This window comes from Lotus japonicus, chromosome 5 (assembly GCF_012489685.1).
Source record: "Lotus japonicus ecotype B-129 chromosome 5, LjGifu_v1.2".
NCBI lineage: Eukaryota > Viridiplantae > Streptophyta > Magnoliopsida > Fabales > Fabaceae > Lotus > Lotus japonicus.
Window position 1 is genome coordinate 16,769,227 of NC_080045.1, and position 21,565 is coordinate 16,790,791.

General features: G+C 43.7%; 2 protein-coding genes across 2 annotated transcripts; one reads left to right on the forward strand and one right to left on the reverse strand.

Moving 5' to 3' along the window:
• Nucleotides 1-251: 251 nt before the first annotated feature.
• Nucleotides 252-1,373, reverse strand: LOC130719173 (uncharacterized). The gene has a single exon (XM_057569811.1). It carries the CDS (start codon nt 1,371-1,373, stop codon nt 252-254), a length of 1,122 nt encoding a protein of 373 aa, XP_057425794.1.
• An 8,237-nt stretch (nt 1,374-9,610) lies between these two features.
• Nucleotides 9,611-10,972, forward strand: LOC130719174 (protein MAIN-LIKE 2-like). Its single transcript, XM_057569812.1, has 3 exons — nt 9,611-10,063; nt 10,151-10,561; nt 10,739-10,972. The coding sequence occupies exons 1-3, from the start codon at nt 9,611-9,613 to the stop codon at nt 10,970-10,972; spliced, it is 1,098 nt and encodes a 365-aa protein (XP_057425795.1).
• Nucleotides 10,973-21,565: the final 10,593 nt, after the last annotated feature.

Genomic DNA, 21,565 nt, shown 5'->3' on the forward strand with positions numbered 1-21,565 from the left:
GTGTACATAACAAAAGATATACCTGTACAAAGTGGTTGGGCACATGACCAACAGCTATAACTGTGTGTACCTCTGGTGGGGCGCCTATCAATGGAAGGTAAGTGTAACTTGATTTTTCCGAAATGGAGATAAATACCACCTGAAACCTTGTAGCAATGAGATACCCCATCTTCGGTAAGTGCATCCATTTATCGTCAGTGGCCATCTGATCATGAGGGAGGGTGAGACGAAAGTGTAAGGCCTGAACTATATCAAAACCCCACATGCCCCCCCAACAACCGCACGCAGGTCTCAGCCATCTCAAGTCTACTAAGGGCTGCCGGAGTATAGAACCTCCCACTGGTCGGGAGATGAAGAAGGGCCGACACGTCGTCCAGGGTGACAGTCATCTCCCCGAACGACATATGGAAGCTGCTGGTCTCCTCGTGCCACCTCTCCACAAGGGCCGAGACAAGTCCAGAGTCTGTCTCCTGATAACTGGACCTGACGAGATGAAGCAGTCCGGTCGCCTCCACAAGTGTCAGTACATCCCTATGAGCATCGCCCTCCAATGGCATATTCGCCAGCTTTAACCCAACATTGGACACCTTCAACTCAAGTCGGTCCTCATAACGATCGTCAGTGGTGCCTAAACTGGAATGCCACGTCCACGACGCTATGTGGTCCGGGTAACGGTGTAAGAGAGACAGCTCAAGCGGCCCGCCAGCAAACGGTGGCTGTTTGTGGATCGTCAGCGTCGTCTTAACCTGGGGAGCCTCCACCTCTACAGCAACATCCTCTGACTCGCTACCACTGTCAGACATAGACTCACTGCCAGACCCAAACTCACTGCCTGACCTAGACTCAATGCCGGACTCCTGCACGGCGGAGCGCTGAGAAGTCGGGAGAGGGGAAGGCTGATCAGTCGGTTGAGGAGTCGGGTGAGTAGAAGGCTGAGGAGTCGGCACAGGAGGTGGCACATGAGTAGGGAGGGGAGGAATCTCAATAGTTGGCTGTCGGGAAGGCTGAGGAGTAGGGAAGGGAGGAACCTCATGAGTCTGCTGAGGAGAAGGCTGAGGAGTAGGGAGGGGAGGAACCTCAGGAGTCTGCTGAATAGAAGGCTGAGGAGTAGGGAGGGGAGGAACCTCAAGAGTCTGCTGAGGAGAAGGCTGAGGAGTAAGGAGGGGAGGAACCTCCGGAGTCGGGTCTCCCCGCTGTGAAGCAGCCCTCTTAGCTCCCTTCTTAGATCCCTTCGTAGCTCCCTTCCGAGGTCGCTTCCGAGAACTCGAAACATCCTCATCATGCTCACCTCGCCTATGAGAAGCGTGGAGATAGGCATGGCGATCGACAACTTGTTGTTTCGTTACCCGGTTGCTCCCCTTCGTCCTCGGCATCTATTAAAACAAAAAGGACATAAGGCAAATAAGCGATATGTCAAAATTAGAGCAAATTTTAACTTGAAGACCAAAGAAAAATATGGACAAATATGGAGACAATTAGTCATTGTTTAAGCATTATGCGACATTTATGAGAATCTCACTGCATCATGAACTCCTAAACATGAAAGTTCATCCAATGCAAAGCAAATTCAGATTAAAACAAATCCAAGTTTCAACCCATAAGCTTCACCACAAACCATTTATGAGAATCTGACAACTTAAAACTAGCCAATTTCTCCCATTGCCTCGGGCAAATTTAAAACCAGCTCTCAATTCAGTTCTGAAACTGAAATTCCTTGAGCATGACAATAAGTGATGGCCCAAAATAATGAAGAAACTGAGACATTTAAAAGAACTTGACAGCAGCTATCAGTTATGTGTAAAAAGAAAATGAAACACTTTTGAACTACTATACAAATGTGTTACTTTCAAAATCATAAATTCTGACCAATGAACAACACTTTTGAACTACTTACTATACAAATGTATAACAGAAAATGAAACAAAAGCATGAATTCTTCCTCATGCATTACATATTGCTACACCACACAATTAGTAGGACCAAGAAATGCACCTATGCTAGTTTATATGATTATTGACTCATTAAAGATTCTAACCCTGAACTAGTCTTTAATTAAGCATTACGTAACAATGCCTCATGACATGATTTGAAACTTGCAAATTTGAAATTGCATCCAGAAAACTCAGGCCTCAATTCAACTATACGTCTCCAACTATACCTAACCCAAATAACTATGTGCTGTTGTTCTGTTTATTTTTCTCTCATTCTATCCATCCTATGTTTCTACAAATACAATCTGGTTTTCCTTCCCAAAAAAAACTATCAAATAAGTAAGAAATCATGCCATATTCAAGCAATTGAAGCTTAGGGTATAATTTCAACAATGAAAATATTAAATATACCACCATCAGTTGATAATCCTACCAAAGGCCTACCAAAGCATTCACATTTTTGACTCAACCAACAAATCAAAAGAGAGTAGACAAGGAACAGTGGAAATTTAATCGATTAACACAGCTTGAATGGCTCAATTCCAATCTCTTTCAGTCAATTCCCCTATGCTTGAATCCCTCTAACCCCACCCCACGAACGGTGAATACCAAAAACCGAGTCTCGCAAGAACCCTAATCTACAAAATTTGATGAAGGTAGGGTTCAACTCACCTCTACACTTGATTTCTGACGAAGATGATGAGAAACCTCCCCGCTGATGATGAAAGTTGAAGAGGTGGAATGGAATTCGCCGGAATCGCCTCCTTTCAAGGTCGGAAAGTCGAAGAGGGAGAGGATGTCGAAGAGGGAGACGATGGGAGTGAAATGCAAGTGATTGGTTTGGAACTGGGAATTATAAAATCGATAAGTTTCGAAACATAAACTACCGAAATCTTTCGAATATTTATCTCCCATAAAATAACACGGAGGGACATTTTAGTAATTCCCCACTTTAAGTGGGGTGGCAAATCTAATACTTGGGGTGGGAAATCTAGTTTTCGGAGAGTGCGGCCTTGCGCCACTATGATAGATCCCCTCAATATCGAGGTTGAGAAGAAGAGGAGCGCCGCCACTGTGGATGGGAAAGTAGGTGGCCTCGTACCACCGCAGATCGGGGAAGACGTCGCCGACGTCTATGGCGGCGAGCGGACTTGGGCTGTTTGTGATGCAAATTGGAGAAGAAGATGCCACCGGCATCTATGGCGGCGAGTGGAGACTTGGTTGTTGTCGTAGTTGCTTGTGATGCAAATTGGGGAAGAAGACGTTGTTGGCATCCATAGCGATGAGCAAAAACTTGGGTTGCTGCCGTAGTCGTTAGTGACGCAGGTCGGAGAAGATGTCAACATCGATGGCGGTGAAGAAAGTGAAACAACGTTGAGAGGTTCAGGAAATTACAGAAACATATATAAAAGAAGCATGGCTATTTTTTTATTTAAGTAAATAACACAAATAAGCTGCTTAAAAGTAAAAAGTTACTCTCCCTAACTTTTTCTTAAAAGTTACTTATTTTCATTTCGTGTTGTAAAAAATAAGTTACTTAAAAATTTTAAAACTTGTTTAAAAATGTGTTTGGCCCAACTTTTACTTAAAAGTCTAAAATAAGTTGGGCCAAACACTACATATATATATGTAAAACAATAATTGATTAAACATTTTTATTTTAATTAATTTAAAAAATATTAATGTACGGGATAAAATACAAGTTAAATCGTCTAACTTGTCTATTGGAAAGAATTCTCTCTTGCTCACGCTGATGCGCACTTGTAGGGTTCTAAGCCCTAGTTGGTCCAAGACGGTTGAGTCCGCCCAACGCGGTGGCGACAACTTTTCTTCACCCTCTTTTTGCTCCATACGATCCTCTTCTTCGCATTCTAGGTTTTTATTTCCTGGTTTTTTATTTACAAATCGATTTCATGCTTGTTTCCCCTCTTTTATTTTGGGAAATCATCTTTCCTCCTTTCCAGCTTCATGGGCCACAAACCTTTTGTAGGCAGCGGCTCTTCGAACACTGGCGCAGACCAAGAAACAGGCGCGGGAAATGGTCGTGGATTTGAGGCTGGCAACAATGATTCAGTCCTAAGCAAGGAGAAAAACGCTTCTATTGTCACGCTCTTTGTCGATGCCATCCAAGAGCATGTTGGTTACCACCAAGTCTGAGGGTTTTTCGCCCAAATTGGAAGGGTTGTAAGCGTTTTCGTTCAGAAGCAGTAGAGTTGAGTTCATGCGGTTTGCTTCGATGGAGATGGTGTCTCGGGAGATTATCCTCCTCAATGGGTTTCACTTAGGTGAAGTTCTTCTGATGGCGCCCTTGGCGAGATTTCACGTCACGAGTTTGTCGATATGGGTTTGGCTGTAAACAAAGTTCAGGAAGCACCAGGGTTTTTTGGGTTTTATGCCGGAAAAGGGTTAAAGGGAATTAACCCGTGGCGTCTTTCTTTGAGGATGAGAAAATGATATTTTCAAGCATCTCTAGGGCATGCTCGTCTTCCCCAAGGTTCCTTTCTCCTGTGCTTTTTCCTATAATCTCCTTTGCTGATTGCAGGTTTGATGTTTTCTTAGAGCCTAGAGATGTGAGGTTGTTTTCATTTGGTGGTGTTGATAATGAAGGAAGGTCCCAAATCCTTCACGTATCCTCGTGATGGTCTAAATCTTTCTCCCTACGGTGTTATGCTTGTAAGGTCGTCTTGTGGGAAAGATGAAGCTGAAGAGGGTGGTTGAGTGGGTGAAGCCGGCTGTGGGGATCTTGAAGTTTAATGTGGATGGTTCAGCTAGGGGGCGCATGGGGATGGTGGAGTAGGAGGTGTTTTGAGGGACAGTGATGGTGAAATAAGGGGGGTTTTTTCTGTTGATGTGGGTCAGGTTTGGGCTTTTGAGGCAGAAGTCTTGGCAATCAGGCATGCTTTGGAATTTAGTCAAGAATTTGAGGTAAACAACTTGATCATTGAGAGTTACTCAACCTTGGCAGTGGGTTGGGTTAACATAAAGTCTAATCGCCCTTGGAAGCTCATAAGAGAGTTGAATGTGATAGATCTTTTATTTGAGCAGGTAGGGTGTTTGGGTTTTTCACATATTTTTAGGGAGGCTAATCCGATTGCTGATTTTTTGGCAAAAACCGGGTGTGATAGAGAACTTCGATTATGGGAGTTTTGCCCTTAATCTTGGAAAATCGCAGAACTTGGGGTGGTGTCGGGCTAGCTGTTTTTGCATAATTGTGCTGCATTTTTTTGCCTAGTTCTTGGATGCGTGGTACAACTCGAGGACTTCAAAATGCTGGCAAGTGATGGTATGGGAGATTGATTTATTTATGGCTGTGTTTTGGTGCCGGTTACTTGAGGACCATGTCTGGTGCAAAGTTTTAGCATCACGAGGCCATATCAATGTTGCTTTTGTATTTCATATTTTGTAGTAGCTTTGAATTGCAGCTTATAGCTTATTTTGTTTAGGCTTTTTGGTTGCTCACTTATGCTTTAAGTACTATTTTTCCTTCTCTAGGGTTTTACCCAATGGGTTTTTACTATGAAGGTTTTAATGAGGCTTAGGCATAAGTTGCTTAAGCGCCAAATTGATCTTTTTGCTATAAGGCCGGTGGAGGTTTCCCCCTATTTCATGAGTGGGTTGTTCTCATGTATTGTTTCTCGTGTTTCTCTTGTACTGTTCGATTTTAGTAATAATATATCCATTTTGTTGTAAAAAAAAAGGTCGTCTTGTGTTGACCTTTTTCTGTTCCTTTGGGGATTTCTCAGGATCTTGGGTTTGTGGAGGGCCCCTCTAATTCTTCTTTGGAGGTTTATCCTAGCGTTGCTTTAATCCGGCTCCAGTGGGTTGTTGTAGCTTCTTTCGCTCCTCCCTTGCAGGGGCGGAGAACCTATCACTATCTCGGTTGTGCTACTGGAGGCTGGACTCAGATGCTGATTCGAGAGGGAGGGAGTTGATGGTTTTGTTGAAGGAGTTTTCAGAGTTTTATGACATTCTGTCTAGGGAGAAGAATGTCATTTCGATGGGGAAGCGACTTGGCATGAAGTGTGACTGCACAAATGATGTTGCCTTCTACCAGATTGCGACCCATATCAATGAAAGTTTGGTCTTCTTTGGGGAATTGAGATAAATTCTTGGGAGTTTGGTAGTTATTTCCTTTGGCTAATTTCTAGGCTTTTGGTTTGTTTTGGTACTTTGGGTGTTGATATTTTGACTTTGGGGGCCTACTTTTTATTTGGGTCCCTTTGGTTTGCTTGCTCCCCTTTTCTTCGGCTGGGTTGTTGCCGGTTTTGCTAGTTTTTTTGTCTCTTTTGAGAAGGGTTGTATATCCTGAATATTTTTGCCTCATATATTCATCATTTTCCCCAATGTCGTGCTCTCTCTCTTCTTCCCTAACCTCTGTTAGGGTTTCAGAATCGATCTTTGACCTTCAACAGTTGGTGTCCTCATCCGACAACGGCCCAACCCCGGGTGGAGACGAGAACGACGACGGTGAGGTAGATGGGGAGAGCGACAGCGCAGATCGAGGTTCCAGGAAATGAGGGTGTGCCAAGTCGTCGACCTTCACGTTATTTGTCGACCGAATCTCAGAGGTGGCCGATTACTACCATATATGTGACCTCTTTGGTCAAATTGGAGGCTTGGTGAACGTTTTCGTGTTGGGACAGCGGAGGATCGGGAAGGCTTTTCACTTTGGTTTAGTGAGATACCAATCTCTAGAGCTGGCCTCTCTCGCAATCCATATTTTTAGTTTTACTCTATTGGCGACTCGGTGCTTTCGGTGGCTCTAGCCAGGTATCCACGTTCAGTGAGTTCCCAGTGCCATCACTTGGACGTCGTATTCTAGAATATCACGCTATACTTAGGAGTACATCTAGTGTTTACACATCATACGAGCAAATATGATGAAGAGGATACTCAGACAGTTTCGACATTTGCAAGGAAACTCTCATGCTCCTTTACTTGCACAAGACTTGTGGTCGAGGAGTCATATGAGAGTTAGGCCACATTTGTCACTCGAGTCATTGATCGAGGAGTTGGGCTGCGATTTCGGGAGAGTGCGTACTAGAGTACTTGACATGGTATCTTCGGGGATCACACGTCCACAGTTGGTACTTCCGAGTCATTGAGAGCTTGATAATGTTTTAATGACGGTTAGTTATTTATGTATATCTTACTTTCATCTATAATACTTTCGCTAGTCCTCTTAGGGTGAGGTAAATGTAAGTCTTCTGTAAGTACCAAAAAATAATACTTTCATTCTTATCTAATATGAAATTAAGTTTTATTTAGGCTAGGTACATAGATCCAAAAGTGGCTGACCAAAGAGCTTGAAGAAGAAAGTGGAGGACTCGCGCAAGACGCAAAAGAAATGGATTATATACAAAGGCTCTTGGACTTCACAACACGTAATACACATACCAACATAACATATCAAAGGAAAAGGAAGACCACATCCACACTCATCTCTGCTTCATAGAGCTTCTGTTATGTTTGTACTTTGGTTTTGGATGATGTATTTTGGATGATTTTAGACAATAATGTTTAGATGATGATTTTGGACAATGGTGTATTTTGGATGATTCCTGTTATTGATGATCTTATTATTTTGTATGATTCTTGTTAAACTTTGGTATATATTAACGCAAATCCTGAAAACTTAAGTTTATGGAGTTAAAAATGAAAACGAGTGTATCTAATATTTTGAGATTTAAACCCGGTAAATAAATAAACAAAGGGTGTCGCCAAGGGCGGACCCACAGCCAAGTCAGGGGGTTCATCTGGGTTCAGATGAACCCCCTGGAAAAAAAAACATTCCTACTTACCTCCTACAATGTTTTTTTTGAACCCCCTGAGATTTTAAAATTGCACCCAGACCCTAGTTACTCTTTTCTCTCTCTCACGCACTCACGTCAGACTCTCAAGATTCACTCACGCCTCACCCTCTCGCACTCTCTAGTCCCACCTAGGTCTGTGGCCGTCATCATCAAGCACCCACGCACGAACCGGCCGCACCGCGCACCACCACCGGCCACCACCGTCCACCTCTACGACTACTTTCTCAAGCTTAATTAACCCTATGTATGGCTGATTAAGATTTCCCTAAATTGATTTCCTTTTCTTCTCCTTTCTCAAGCTTGATTAACCGTAGGTGTGGCTGATTCAGATTTCCCTAAATTGATTTCCTTTCTCTTCTCATTTCACCCTAATAATTTAATCATTATTCAACATAGTATAAGGTTTCTATATGTAATTGTAATGTATATAGTTTTGAACTCTATATCTTTTTCTGGTACAAGAAGAGGACTATTTCTATAATGTTGATTGCATGATTAATTATGAATAGGGAATTGTTATTCAGACCAACCCCCCCCCCCACATCTATTCAGACCCTTAAAAATGTGTGAAATGGTCAATTACCCTCTTTTAAAAAAAACTTCCCACAACCCCGACTAACTACCCCACTTCTTCCCACTAATTCAAAACTTCCCAACCCCCCCCCCCACATTAAACCCATTTCATCACTCATTCCCGCTCCTCATCAAACCCATTTCATCCTCTCATTCTCTCACTGCCACCAGCCCCTCCAATGCCACCGAGCGGCCACTGCAGTCGAGTAGACCCGCAGCCCCCGCGAAACGCCACCCCATCTTGCTCCGTCGCGTTTCGGTATGATTTTGACCCGACCCATCTATTTCTATTTTTAGTCGCTTTTAGTATGTGCATCTGAGACGCTCCTTTAACGTGCGTTTGGTTTACACATTGAAGGTTAGTGTCCATAACAGACGCACCTCGAAGCAGCGACTCAGACGTTCCTTGAAGGTGCGTTTTAGACGCTCCCTGAAGGTGCATTGTAGACGCTCCCTGAAAGTGCGATTTAATGAGTATCTGAAAGTTTCTGTTTTGTGTCTTATGTTTCAGAAATGGCAAGAACAAAAAATCAGGGCCGCTCCCCAAGTGTCCTCCCCCCCCCCCAAGTAAAGCCCTAGCAAGAGAGGCAGAGCCCGCCCCCCAAGTAAACCCCCTAGAAAGAGCAACAGAGCCCCCCCCCCCCACAACAAGCAGAGCCCAGGCTAGCAAAGAAAGCAGAGTCCACTCCACGACATCGATACGTAGGGCATGTCAAGACGCGGCCCGTAAAAAGCAAGAAGATGGCCGTAAGAAGCGTGAAGAGGCAGCACGTAAAAGGCTAAAGCGAGTGCAGTACAAGAGCCTGAACCGGTGGTTGCTAATGAACCTGAGGAAGATGATGATGATGATATGGTTGATGGTAGCCTTGATAAAGTGGAGGAGGGTTCTGGTGAGGAAGAGGAGGAGGGTTCTAGTGAGGAAGAGGATGTCCAGCAAGAGGATGATGATGAAATATTCTTTTCTGGGGGGGTCTTATGACAATAAATTGCTGAAGACCTTCAAGGGACATTTAGCGATGTAGGTGTGGAAGCATTACAAGAAACCGACTATAGTGTTTGATCGGGGTGTGTTGAAAACCTACCACCATGGGACTGCTATGCTAAGGAAGGACAAAAAGAAACATAAAGAGGTGTTAAAATTCTTTTTCTACATATGTTAAGGGAAGAGTTGAGGCTGCTGGTCTATTGCTTTTGCTGACATGCAACCTTCCCTCAGTGGACAAGACCATGTTGTCGACGTTTGTTGAGAGATGACAGCCGGAGACTTCATATTTTCATATGCCATTTGGGGAGATGACTATCACACTTGATGATGTTAGCTCTTTGCTACACATCCCTGTGGTGGGAAAATTCTTCAGTCTCCCAACCCTGACTCGTGAGGAAGCAGCCATTGTATTGCATAAGCAGCTTGGTGTTACGCAAGCAGAGGCTGAAGCGGAGATTCGGAAGTCCTTAGGACCTTATGCTCGGTATACATGGCTTCTGGATATAGCTGAGAAGATGGCCAAGGACAGGAAGACCAAGAAAGCTGCTAGAGCCTTCTTGCTGCGTTTGGTGGGGATGACGATTTTCTGTGCCAATACAAACAACAAGGTGGAGGTTTCATATTTGGGGCTGTTTATGGACTTGGAGAAGGTTGGGGAGTATACATGGGGCGCCATGACATTGGCTTTCCTTTATGACCAGCTTAAGGAGGCCACCAAAGTCAGCACCACTAGCCTTGGAGGGTACTTAAATCTATTTCAGGTATGAGTCTATATCTCTTATTTTAGTTCATTTGTAATTAATGTCTATGTTTGAGCATGTGACATTTTTGGTGCAATTTGATTGCAGGCAAGGATATTTGAGTATTTTCCCGCCAAATTGTTTGAAAAAAACCTGAACAAGAAATATGTTGAGGGAGAGCCAAGAGCTTGCAAATGGGTCACAAAGAGGGGGAATATGGACCTGCATGCGAAGAGGATTGTCCTGGATGACCTTATAGGTAGCAGTGTCATATGGACACCATATGACGAGCATCGAGTGCATTGGCCCTTCCAGCAGGTGTGTCTTTTTAGCGGGTTGATTCGGCATTCAGGCATGATCCGGCCATATCTGCCCGAGCGTGTTATGAGGCAGTTCCAAATGATGCAGGATCAACCCAATTTACCACCAGCCAGCATTCCCCATGTTGAGGAGATTGATGATAGGTTTCTTAATTTTACTCTTCACTGCGTGGCTGCTCAGTATACTCTAAGTCCAATGGTAACGCCTCGGTACTTCGACTAGTACAAGAAAATCTCACACTGCCTTGTGGTCCCTTCTGAAACAAGAGGTCTGGTGGAAGTAACTCTTTTGGTAAGTAACTATCATTTCCCTCAAACTTGGTTTTCTTACAATTTATGCACTAATGTTTATTTTTGTTACACTTGTTGCTTTTAGGGTGTTCTCGAGCAATTAAAAGAGTTAAGTGCTATCACAGTAGACCCCAACGAGTCGCCAGATCGGATCCTCGTTGCAAACCAGCGTATGCGGGCTATCATACTGCAGAATTTGGAGCAAGGGGCTGATGTTGATGATGACAGTGGCAGTGGAGATGCAATCCATGGTGGAGGTGGCCCTAACAAGAAGAAGAAAGGAAAAGTGTCTGATGTCTCTACCTCCAAGAGTAGTTAGGACTAGGGACCTAGGATTGATTTCAGGATGCATGTAATTTAAGTACAATTGTATACTTGTGACTTAGTTTGTGTTTAAGACTAATTAGCTATGTAGCTTCAAATTTTAGTACATATCTAATGATGTATTTTATATGCACTGTTTCTGTTTAAGTATGTTAATTAGGATGTGTTGCAATGTACCTATTTTCTTCTGTTCTGGTTTCTATTTTGAGAGTGCAAAGTTACTGCTTCAGGTTTCTTATTTCCATATAGGTGCGGGAAAGCTGTTGAAAGATATTTTACCTAACCACTTTCGAATCTTTCAAGATTCAATTGTAGTACAACAAAGGGTTTTTATCGTCCTCAAGGAATTGGAATACAATTCCGTTCTCTAGCTAAATCACTTAAGCAAAGAGTCAAGAAAGTTTTGGTTGATTGTTTTGCGCTACGTTGCAAAATTAAAAGAAAGCAGTAATAAATGATTGGTAAACAAGCGGAGAAAACGGTTGGAATTGGAGTTCGTCAATTAACTCTTCGGTATTCTTATGATTTCATATACAAATTATGTCCTATATCTGATTTCATTACACCACATCTTATCTTTTTCATAGTTCCCTCATGAGAAAGATCATCAACTTACTAACTAATCATCAATTCCTTGAATAACTAAGAAAGCAAGTAATATTAAACTTAGGTGTTATTTGACTATTGAACTAATCCTATTCCTAGGCCTTAGATTCAATTGATGATCCAATCTATTTCAGATTCAATTAAATGGTTTCCACCAATTTCTCAAATCTAACATCAAGTTCTAGTTGATCACTCTAAAACTAGCATTAAGAGCAAGATAGATCATTGAAATCATCACATAGAAACATGAATTTATACATGGAAATCAAAGTAAATGCATTCAAGTTAAAAGACTACATCCAATCCCAACACAAAAGGTATAGCAATCCATTTCCATGGATGCTATAAGCTTACAATAAGGGAAAATGAAGAAGATGATTCGTGCGGCGTCGGCGTGTTCCCAACTCGACGGAAGGTCACCCAGCCTCCAAGTTCCTATTCTTTCTCTTCTATTTGTGTTTCTTCTCTCAAAAGTTGGTTCTGATGTTCCCCTTTCTGTTCTGATTTAACTTTCCTTTTAAATGACAAATTTGGACACGACCGCTCAACCCCTTTTTTTTGGCCGCTCAGCGCCCTGTTACTTTAGGGATGAGTTTTCCTTAACCGCCTTGAAACCGCTCAGCCCCTTTCCTGGCCGCTCAGCCATTTTCTGACATGATAAAAGGGGCTCAGCTGGTTTCTAAAGGGCTCAGCTGATTTTTCCCAAACCTTCCAAAACTCTTTATTTCTTCACCAAATCTTCATTTCTTCACTAGATTCATGTCCCTACAACAACAATTGAGATTGGATCTCCATTTAAACACATTCTATCTCAAAATTCACATTTCTACAAGTTCTAATCAAAAGAGAGTCGATTTGCAAGATCTCATGAATACAAAAGATAAGTGTCAAAATAACAATTGAAAACATGGTAAATTAGACATTTATCAGACGCACGTTGGATGTGCGACCGAGACGCAAGTTTACATTGCGACATAACTCTCGCTCATTCAACATGCGTTTGAGGCGCTCATCCAACATGCGTTTTAGACGCTAGTTGGACATGCGATTTATTTCAGGATTTCAGAAACAAGCACATATTTAAGCTTTTTCAATGCCAAGGCGTGTAGTGGCACGCACATAAGACGTGTGGCATTGTCGCTCATTGAGCATGCGGCGTAGACGCTCCCATAAGGTGCGGTGTAGACGCGCCCTTAAGGTGCGTTTTTTTGTTTATTAACAATGTGGGATGATACATGATACATGAAAATTTCAATAAAACATACAAGAACAATGACCCCTAGACCCTAAGCCCTAAACTTAGTACTTGAAAAATACAAGTACAGTGACCCCTATGGGATACAATCAGGAGGATTCCAATCTTTATCTTCTTCTGGTCCTCTTCCTTGTCTTCTCCTTCTTCTGGTCCAGCTCCTCTTCTGTCTTGTTGGGAAAACCAGCAGTGTCGCCAACTGAGCCTAGATGTTTCCATCATCACCAATTTTCTCCAAAAGGGAACTTTCCCCATAAGATTGGTGTAACACCCCGATTTTTCGGTGTCACTTAAGTAACTTAAAAATAAACTTTAAGCGGAAAACATGTTTTTTTTTTCGTTTGTTCCTTTTATTGAAATGAAAACGTCATAAAGATAAAGACATAATCCCGCAATTTAAACCTAACCGATGTACATCATATAAACAGGTACAGCCTCAGCTGCACTCCAACGTCACGCGCTCTCGCAGTGACTCCAAAGTAGTGTGCTCGTAGGCAAATATTTACAGATCCAGAAACGTGAGTGATAATGTTATAAATACAATCCTCTAGAAGAAAGTCGGCCCTCAAAATGGCCTAAGCAAAGACCCCTACAGTCCGACTAACTCTCTGTGATCCCTCAGCAAGAGAACCACACAAAAAGCTATGTGTCGGGAACCTACCCTGTCCCAAAACAAAACGAATCAGAGCTCTGCACAAAATATGGCGCCCACCTAACCTACCCTCCAGTACCGCTCAAAGCTCCTCCTCCTCCTCGTCGCTCCCGACGTAGTAGTCGACATCAGTGTCAGAATCAGAGTCCACCATGATGATCTCCGCGTCCAAGTCCACGACCTCCCTCCTGACTGTCCTGCGTACGACCCCAGTCGAACCCATCTCAACATCTACCTCCTCAGAAAGGGCATCCTCCTCCACCACACGCACCAGGGGTTCCACGCGGTAGCCGCGTGATGGAGTAAACGGAAAACGGCGAGAGGCAGTCGAAACAACAGGCTCCCTCTTCGGCTCCACGAGCCTCAAGGACGACGCAACGTCGATAGGATCTACAACAGTAGCAGGAAGTGGCGCGACAGGTGCCTCAGTATCAGCCTCGATCTTAGATGGATCCTCGTCATCGGATGAAGATGAAGGTGGTGAAGGTGGTCTCCGGCCAGTGCCCGGTCCACCGCGCACCGAAGGTGGTAAGTTGAAGCTCAGCTCCATGCGTCGTAGAACTCCTCTCGTCAGACGTCCACGCTCATTAGTCCGGTCCTCCATGGCCCTTCCCCGAGACGTCGCCCGATGATCCACAGGATCGATCACCCAAGCGGTGGGGGCATGTCGGTCAACCAGCTCAAACCTGATCCCCCCCGAGGGAGAGACCATCGAAAACCAATCCGCCATCGACATCTGGCAGCAGGCCGACCGCCCAAACACAAACATGAAACCAAAGCCAAGGCGTTAGGGTCAACTCACGGAATAGAGTAAATATACAAACAACATGTGATTGGGGTATAGATATATATATATATATGTTTATATATATTCCTAGCATGTTATCGGCTCTAACAATAATTCAATAGACAATAGCACACAAATCCAGCCAGGGTGCATGTATGCTTGCAATGTGTTTCAAATGATCCGGATAACTCAATTGGGATGGGCACCATCGAGTCAGTCCTAACACTGGCCTAGTGTTTAACCATTTCCGCTCGGGTGTCACTTACAAACCCATGCATAGTCGGATCAATTCTAACCCCTCCAGGTTGAACCATTTTGCCCGCTATGCCGAAGATATACTCTTGGTGTTCTTCGATGAAGGCCAATCTTGATACCAACACAAAGGTGTCCTACACTTTCGACCATACAAAGCCTCATACGGTGCCATACCGATGCTCGCATGAAAACTGTTGTTGTAGGTGAATTCGATCAATGGCAGAAGATCATCCCAGCTTCCTTTGTTGTCCAACACACAAGCACGTAGTAGATCCTCTAACGACTGAATAGTTCTCTTTGTCTGCCCGTCAGTTTGTGGATGATACGCCGAACTCAATCTCAGCTTGGTTCCTAACGCCTCATGAAGAGCTCCCCAAAAGTGCGAAGTAAATTTCGGATCTCGGTCAGAAACAATACTCGTCGGCACTCCGTGTAGTCGAACAATCTCGACCACATAAATCTCAGCCAACTTCTCCACGTTATAGGTGGTTCTCACTGGTAGAAAATGTGCAGACTTGGTCAAACAGTCCACAATTACCCAAATCGAATCATACCTCTTCTGTGTCCTTGGCAAAGCCACCACGAAATCCATGGAGATACTATCCCATTTCCATTCTGGCACGTCTAGACTCTGTAGCATACCAGCAGGCCTCTGATGCTCTACCTTAGCCTTCTGACAAGTCAGACATGCAGTTACATACTCGGCCACTTGTTTCTTCATTCCCGGCCACCAGAAATTCAGTTTCAAGTCTTGATACATCTTTGTCATTCCAGGATGAATGCTCCACTTGCTCTTGTGTCCTTCATCCATGATTAGCCTTCTTAATTCTGGGTTGTTGGGTACACATACTCTGTCTTTGCATCGTAGGATGTTGTCAGCTCCTACCCTGAACTCCGGGTCTTTCCCTTCAGTCACCAAGTTTCTCTTCTCTAGCAGAAACACATCTTGCAATTGTTGCTCTCTAATCTCTTCCATCAGTCCACTGGCGATTCTGATCATGCCGAACTTCAGCATTCCCTCAGACGGTGTCACACCCAAACTCATATCTCGAAATTGTTCCAGCAACTCCAGCTCTTTAACCATCATTGACGAGACATGCATCTTCCTACTCAAATCATCAGCAACTACATTTTCCTTCGTAGGGTGATATTGCAACGTAAACTCGTAGTCCTTGATGAACTCCATCCATCGTCGTTGTCTCATGTTCAGCTCCTTCTGATCAAACAAGTATTTTAGACTCTTGTGATCGCTAAATATCGTGAAAGTACAACCATAGAGGTAATGCCTCCAGATTTTAAGAGAAAACACAATAGCATCTAACTCCAAATCGTGCGTCGGGTAGTTCTTCTCATGAGTCTTCAGTTGTCTCAAAGCATAAGCCACCACTTTCCGATATTGCATCAGTACACATCCCAAGCCGTGATGTGAAGCATCACAGTAGACTTCATAAGGTTCCTCCGGTTGTGGCAAAATAAGCACAGGTGACGTCGTCAAACGTTCCTTCATAGTCTGAAAACTTGTCTCACACGCTTCTGTCCATGCAAAAGGTTGATCCTTCCTCGTAAGTTGAGTCAAAGGTCCAACAATCTTGGCAAAACCCTCAATGAAACGTCTATAATATCCAGCTAAGCCCACAAAACTTCTGATTTCTGTCACTGTCTTCGGTTGTTCCCAAGCTAAAACAGTCTCCACCTTCATTGGATCCACAGCTATGCCTTCCTTTGAGATGACATGGCCTAAGAATTTGACTTCCTCAAGCCAAAACTCACACTTGGAAGGGTTCGCATACAGCTTTTTCTCCGGCAACACTTGTAAAACTTGATGCAGATGTTCCTCATGCTCCTTAGCGTCCTTCGAATAGATCAGAATGTCGTCGATGAACACCACCACAAACCGATCCAAGAACTCATGAAAGGTACGGTTCATGTAGTTCATGAAAACAACAGGTGCATTCGTCACTCCAAACGGCATCACTAGGTACTCGTAGTGTCCGTAGCGAGTTCTTAAAGCAGTCTTCGGTATATCCTCAGTCTTCACTCTGATCTGATGATAGCCTGATTTCAAATCTATCTTGGAAAATACGGCAGCCCCTCGAAGTTGATCCATCAAATCATCTATCCTTGGCAACGGGTATCTGTTCTTGACCGTCGCCTTGTTGAGCTGTCGATAGTCCACACACAATCTAGACTTTCTATCTTTCTTCTTGACCAAAAGCATTGGCGCTCCCCATGGTGAGACACTTGGTCGAATAAATCCTTTCGCCGAAAGATCCTCCAACTGAGATTTCAACTCCACTAGCTCTGTAGGTGCCATACGGTAAGGTGCGATCGAAATCGGTCCGGTTCCGGGTACAATGTCGATTACAAACTCCACATCGCATACTGGCGGTAGTCCAGGTACATCTCCAGGAAACATTTCAGCAAAATCTCGAACCACTGAATACCATGCACATCTGAGTCTCTCCTACTCTCTAGATTCTGACGTCTCCGATTCGAAACTAAACGCCCTAATATCATGTGTATAGTATCCATAAGGAATTTCCCTAAGATCCTAGCTTCCTTATCGATGCATCGGTAAAATAACTTCCTAGCTCAGCGTGCTATTCTAGACCTCGTATAACTTCTATAGTTAAATCACGAGCAACTTCGAATAAGGTCCTAGTAGGGATAATAATCATAAGGTCAAAGTTTAAGTAGTAAACGCAAACAATTAGAGCGAAAATCATTCTGCAGACAATCAAGTTTTTACTCTTTACAGAGTCACACAATCTAGCACAGAAGACCTATTCCCCAAAGACTCCCAAAAGACTCGACTAAGCTCTGATACCACAATGTAACACCCCGATTTTCCGGTGTCACTTAAGTAACTTAAAAATAAACTTTAAGCGGAAAACAGGTATTTTTTTTTTCGTTTGTTTCTTTTGTTGAAATGAAAACGTCATAAAGATAAAGACATAATCCCGCAATTTAAACCTAACCGATGTACATCATATAAACAGGTACAGCCTCAGCCGCACTCCAACGTCACGCGCTCTCGCAGTGACTCCAAAGTAGTGTGCCCGTAGGCAAATATTTACAGATCCAGAAACGTGAGTGATAAAGTTATAAATTCAATCCTCCAGAAGAAAGTCGGCCCTCAAAATGGCCTAAGCAAATACCCCTACAGTCCGACTAACGCTCTGTGATCCATCAGCAAGAGAACCACACAAAAAGCTATGCGTCGGGAACCTACCCTGTCCCAAAACAAAACGAATCAGAGCTCTGCACAAAATATGGCGCCCACCTAACCTACCCTCCAGTACCGCTCAAAGCTCCTCCTCCTCCTCCTCGTCGCTCCCGACGTAGTAGTCGACATCAGTGTCAGAATCAGAGTCCACCATGATGATCTCCGCGTCCAAGTCCACGACCTCCCTCCTGACTGTCCAGCGTACGACCCTAGTCGAACCCATCTCAACATCTACCTCCTCAGAAAGGGCATCCTCCTCCACCTTACGCACCAGGGGTTCCACGCGGTAGCCGCGTGATGGAGTAAACGGAAAACGGCGAGAGGCAGACGGAACAACAGGCTCCCTCTTCGGCTCCACGAGCCTCGAGGACGATGCAACGTCGGTAGGATCAACAGCAGTAGCAGGAAGTGGCGCGACATGTTCCTCAGTATCAGCCTCGATCTCAGATGGATCCTCGTCATCGGATGAAGATGAAGGTGGTGAAGGTGGTCTCCGGCCAGTGCCCGGTCCACAGCGCACCGAAGGTGGTAAGTTGAAGCTCAGCTCCATGCGTCAAAGAACTCCTCTCGTCAGACGACCACGCTCATCAGTCCGGTCCTCCATGACCATTCCCCGATACGTCGCCCGATGATCCACAGGATCGATCACCCAGCGGTGGGGGCATGTTGGTCAACCAGCTCAAACCTGATCCCCCCGAGGGAGAGACCATCGAAAACCAATCCGCCATCGACATCTGGCAGCAGGCCGACCGCCCAAACACAAACATGAAACCAAAGCCAAGGCGCTAGGGTCAACTCATAGAATAGAGTAAATATACAAACAACATGTGATTGGGGTATATATATATATATATATATATATATATATATATATATATATATTCCTAGCATGTTATCGGCTCTAACAATAATTCAATAGACAATAGCACACAATTCCAGTCAGGGTGCATGTATGCTTGCAATGTGTGTCAAAAGATCCGGATAACTCAATTGGGATGGGCACCATCGAGTCAGTCCTAACACTGGCCTAGTGTTTAACCATTTCCGCTCGGGTGTCACTTACAAACCCATGCATAGTCGGATCAATTCTAACCCCTCCAGGTTGAACCATTTTGCCCGCTATGCCGAAGATACACTCTTGGTGTTCTTCGATGAAGGCCAATCTTTCGACTGTCTCAAACCTTCGTGAAGCCGACTGAAGCCGTCTCAACTTCACCGAAGCCCGATCCTCCGATCGTCTCAAGCCCCGAATGTATGCATGATGCAATATGGTTAGCCAAACATGGTATCGTCCTCACCATATAATGTTTAGCTACGACTCTTAATCCAATAATGCCCGAAGGTCAAAGTCGACTCTACGACTAGGCTGTAAGAAGCCGAAGTACGCATCGTACTCAGTGACGTATCTCTGGTCACTGTGGTTCATCCTCGTGACGACCATCAAATCTCAGCAGCTCCAAAACTTGTCGACATTTCCCCGTCTTTCGCAATCATTTATCCACTTAAGTTCCCTATGGTTTTATTCGTTAATAAAAATATTTAAAGTTGAATTAGTCAAGTTATGAGTTTCATTCTTGAAAACTAAGTTCCCTAAGATCTCTAGTTCCAAATTCTAATCATTCCAAGTTTGGCAAAATACCTCCAAATGTAATCCCCCGGGGAAAGTCTAAGTGTTCCAATCGGCTTAATCTCAAACCTCGAGTTTGGACTTGCCTAGGGTTGTTCATTCAACCCGAAATAATACAAGTAGGACGTTCCATGATTCCACACTCCGTAGTCGCGACAAGGCGCACAGTTCAATAACAATGTCAATATAACAATAATTCAGTGCGGAAATCATAAGACGGAAACCAGTAAACGACTGAAGCCTCTCAAAAAATGGAGACACACGTCTCATATAAGTTTACTCGGCCGAAGCCTCCAAAAAACATTTTCCAATTCAAAGCGATAAACAATATCCAAGCAATATTCAATATCAAACAATATTCAAGTCGAATTTATCGACGCCTACAATACAATAGCTAGTAAGTAAGTTGCCCTAACCTCGAGTTGCTCCAGCCTCGCGGTGTAGGTTTTCCTCACAATCTAGCTCAGTAATACCCAAAGTTCCCTCAACTGAACCTTTGAGAAAACAAAGCGAAAATCAATACGAAATCGATTAGCTCGATCACAACAAAGTTAATTAACGATAGACAAAGCTTACGAAGCTTCAGAGTACAACAATCGAGCACGAGAGGACGAGTTATCGCGAAAAACGAATTTCTCCCCCCCCCCCCTCAAAACATGCTCTCGACCACTTAAGGAAAAAGGGTTCCGGCACTTTTTCTTCGATCTAATTTAATTCCTAGGTAATTTTAGGGTAAAACAAGGGCAAAGAAATTGTCGGAAAAATTTTAGAACGACCGGGTTGAATTACGACTAGTTAGGGGCACTTTGGTCCAAAATTAAAGCTCAAAAACTCAAAGTTGAAACTTCGGAAAACAAATTTGATGGGGTCGTTCACAACGACATTTATATCAACTAATCCTAAGGGCATTAAGTCGGATTGTGGCTTTTCAAAGATAAAGTTTGAATATGTGCGTAAATGGGTTTTTATACAGTTTTTCAGATCTTTGGCGACTCGATCGAAATCGGCGCGCATCGGCGAGTGATTTAGCTTGTTGGGCAACTATAGAAGGTAGTTCAAAAGAAAAATCGGGAAAATCGAACAGTTTTACGAAAAGCTCAATACTTTGAGCTCATAAAGAGATAAAGAAACGCGATAAAAAGAATGATCAGAGGTAAGAAGTGAGTAGATTACCTCTGTGCCGTGAAGTAGAGACAAACAACTCGAAGATCCGTCAAGAAACGAAGAAAATCTCTCCTCTCCCTCTCCTCTTCTCACTCGCGGCCACACACTTGAAGAATGGGTAGTTCCGAAATGAAACACTGGTCGAGGGAAAAATAAAGAGAACTTCTTATTTTTCCAAGGATTTAGAATTTCGCTTAAAGAATGCTTTAAGAGCGGAATTAGCCTATTCTGGACACTCTCGCCATAAGGCGGGTGTGCAGACGACTCGTGTTAACTCCTAAAACGTCTATGGTACTATCCTCAACCAATTCCTGAACTTTCTTCTTCATTAAACTTTCCCAAACAGCAAACTCCTGTTACGCTTACACCGATCCTACGCGTGAGTCGGAAAAATAATTATTTAATCCAGTTCTGAAATCTGGGTCTTACACTTGGACCATTCCATTTAGCAAGTTTGGGTACTTTGAATAACCAAGGATGGTCACCCCTACATTAGCAAGTTTGACACTCTGAATCTGAAATATCACTCTCTAAGTACTCAAACTTGCTAATGTTGAGGATAATATCCACATCACCCCAACCATTGAGAACTCTAAACCATAAGAGGTATGAATAAGAAAGAGGGTAAGAGGAAGAAGAGAGAGAATTGTGTGAAAATGAAGAAGGAAGATACCCTATTTATAGTGCTCGACTAGCATAGGTTATAACGAAAAAAAATAGGATTTAACGGAAGCAATTAATAGTTTTTACCGGTTGTTGCGTTATGGTCAATGGCTGGTGCGTTTTAGACGCATGTTCAAGGTGCGTAAACGACGCGCACTCCAGAAGCGTCACTGTCGCACTCACGATATGCGGCTTATAGAGCGACAGAGACGCGCTTTGAGGGTGCGTTCGATAGGGGTAATTTCAAATTTCACAAATTTCATTCGGTTTGGATAGATGTGGGGGGGGTCTGAATAACAATTCCCTTATGAATATTAGGGTCTAATAGCATGAATTTGAAGGTGTATGTATGTGAA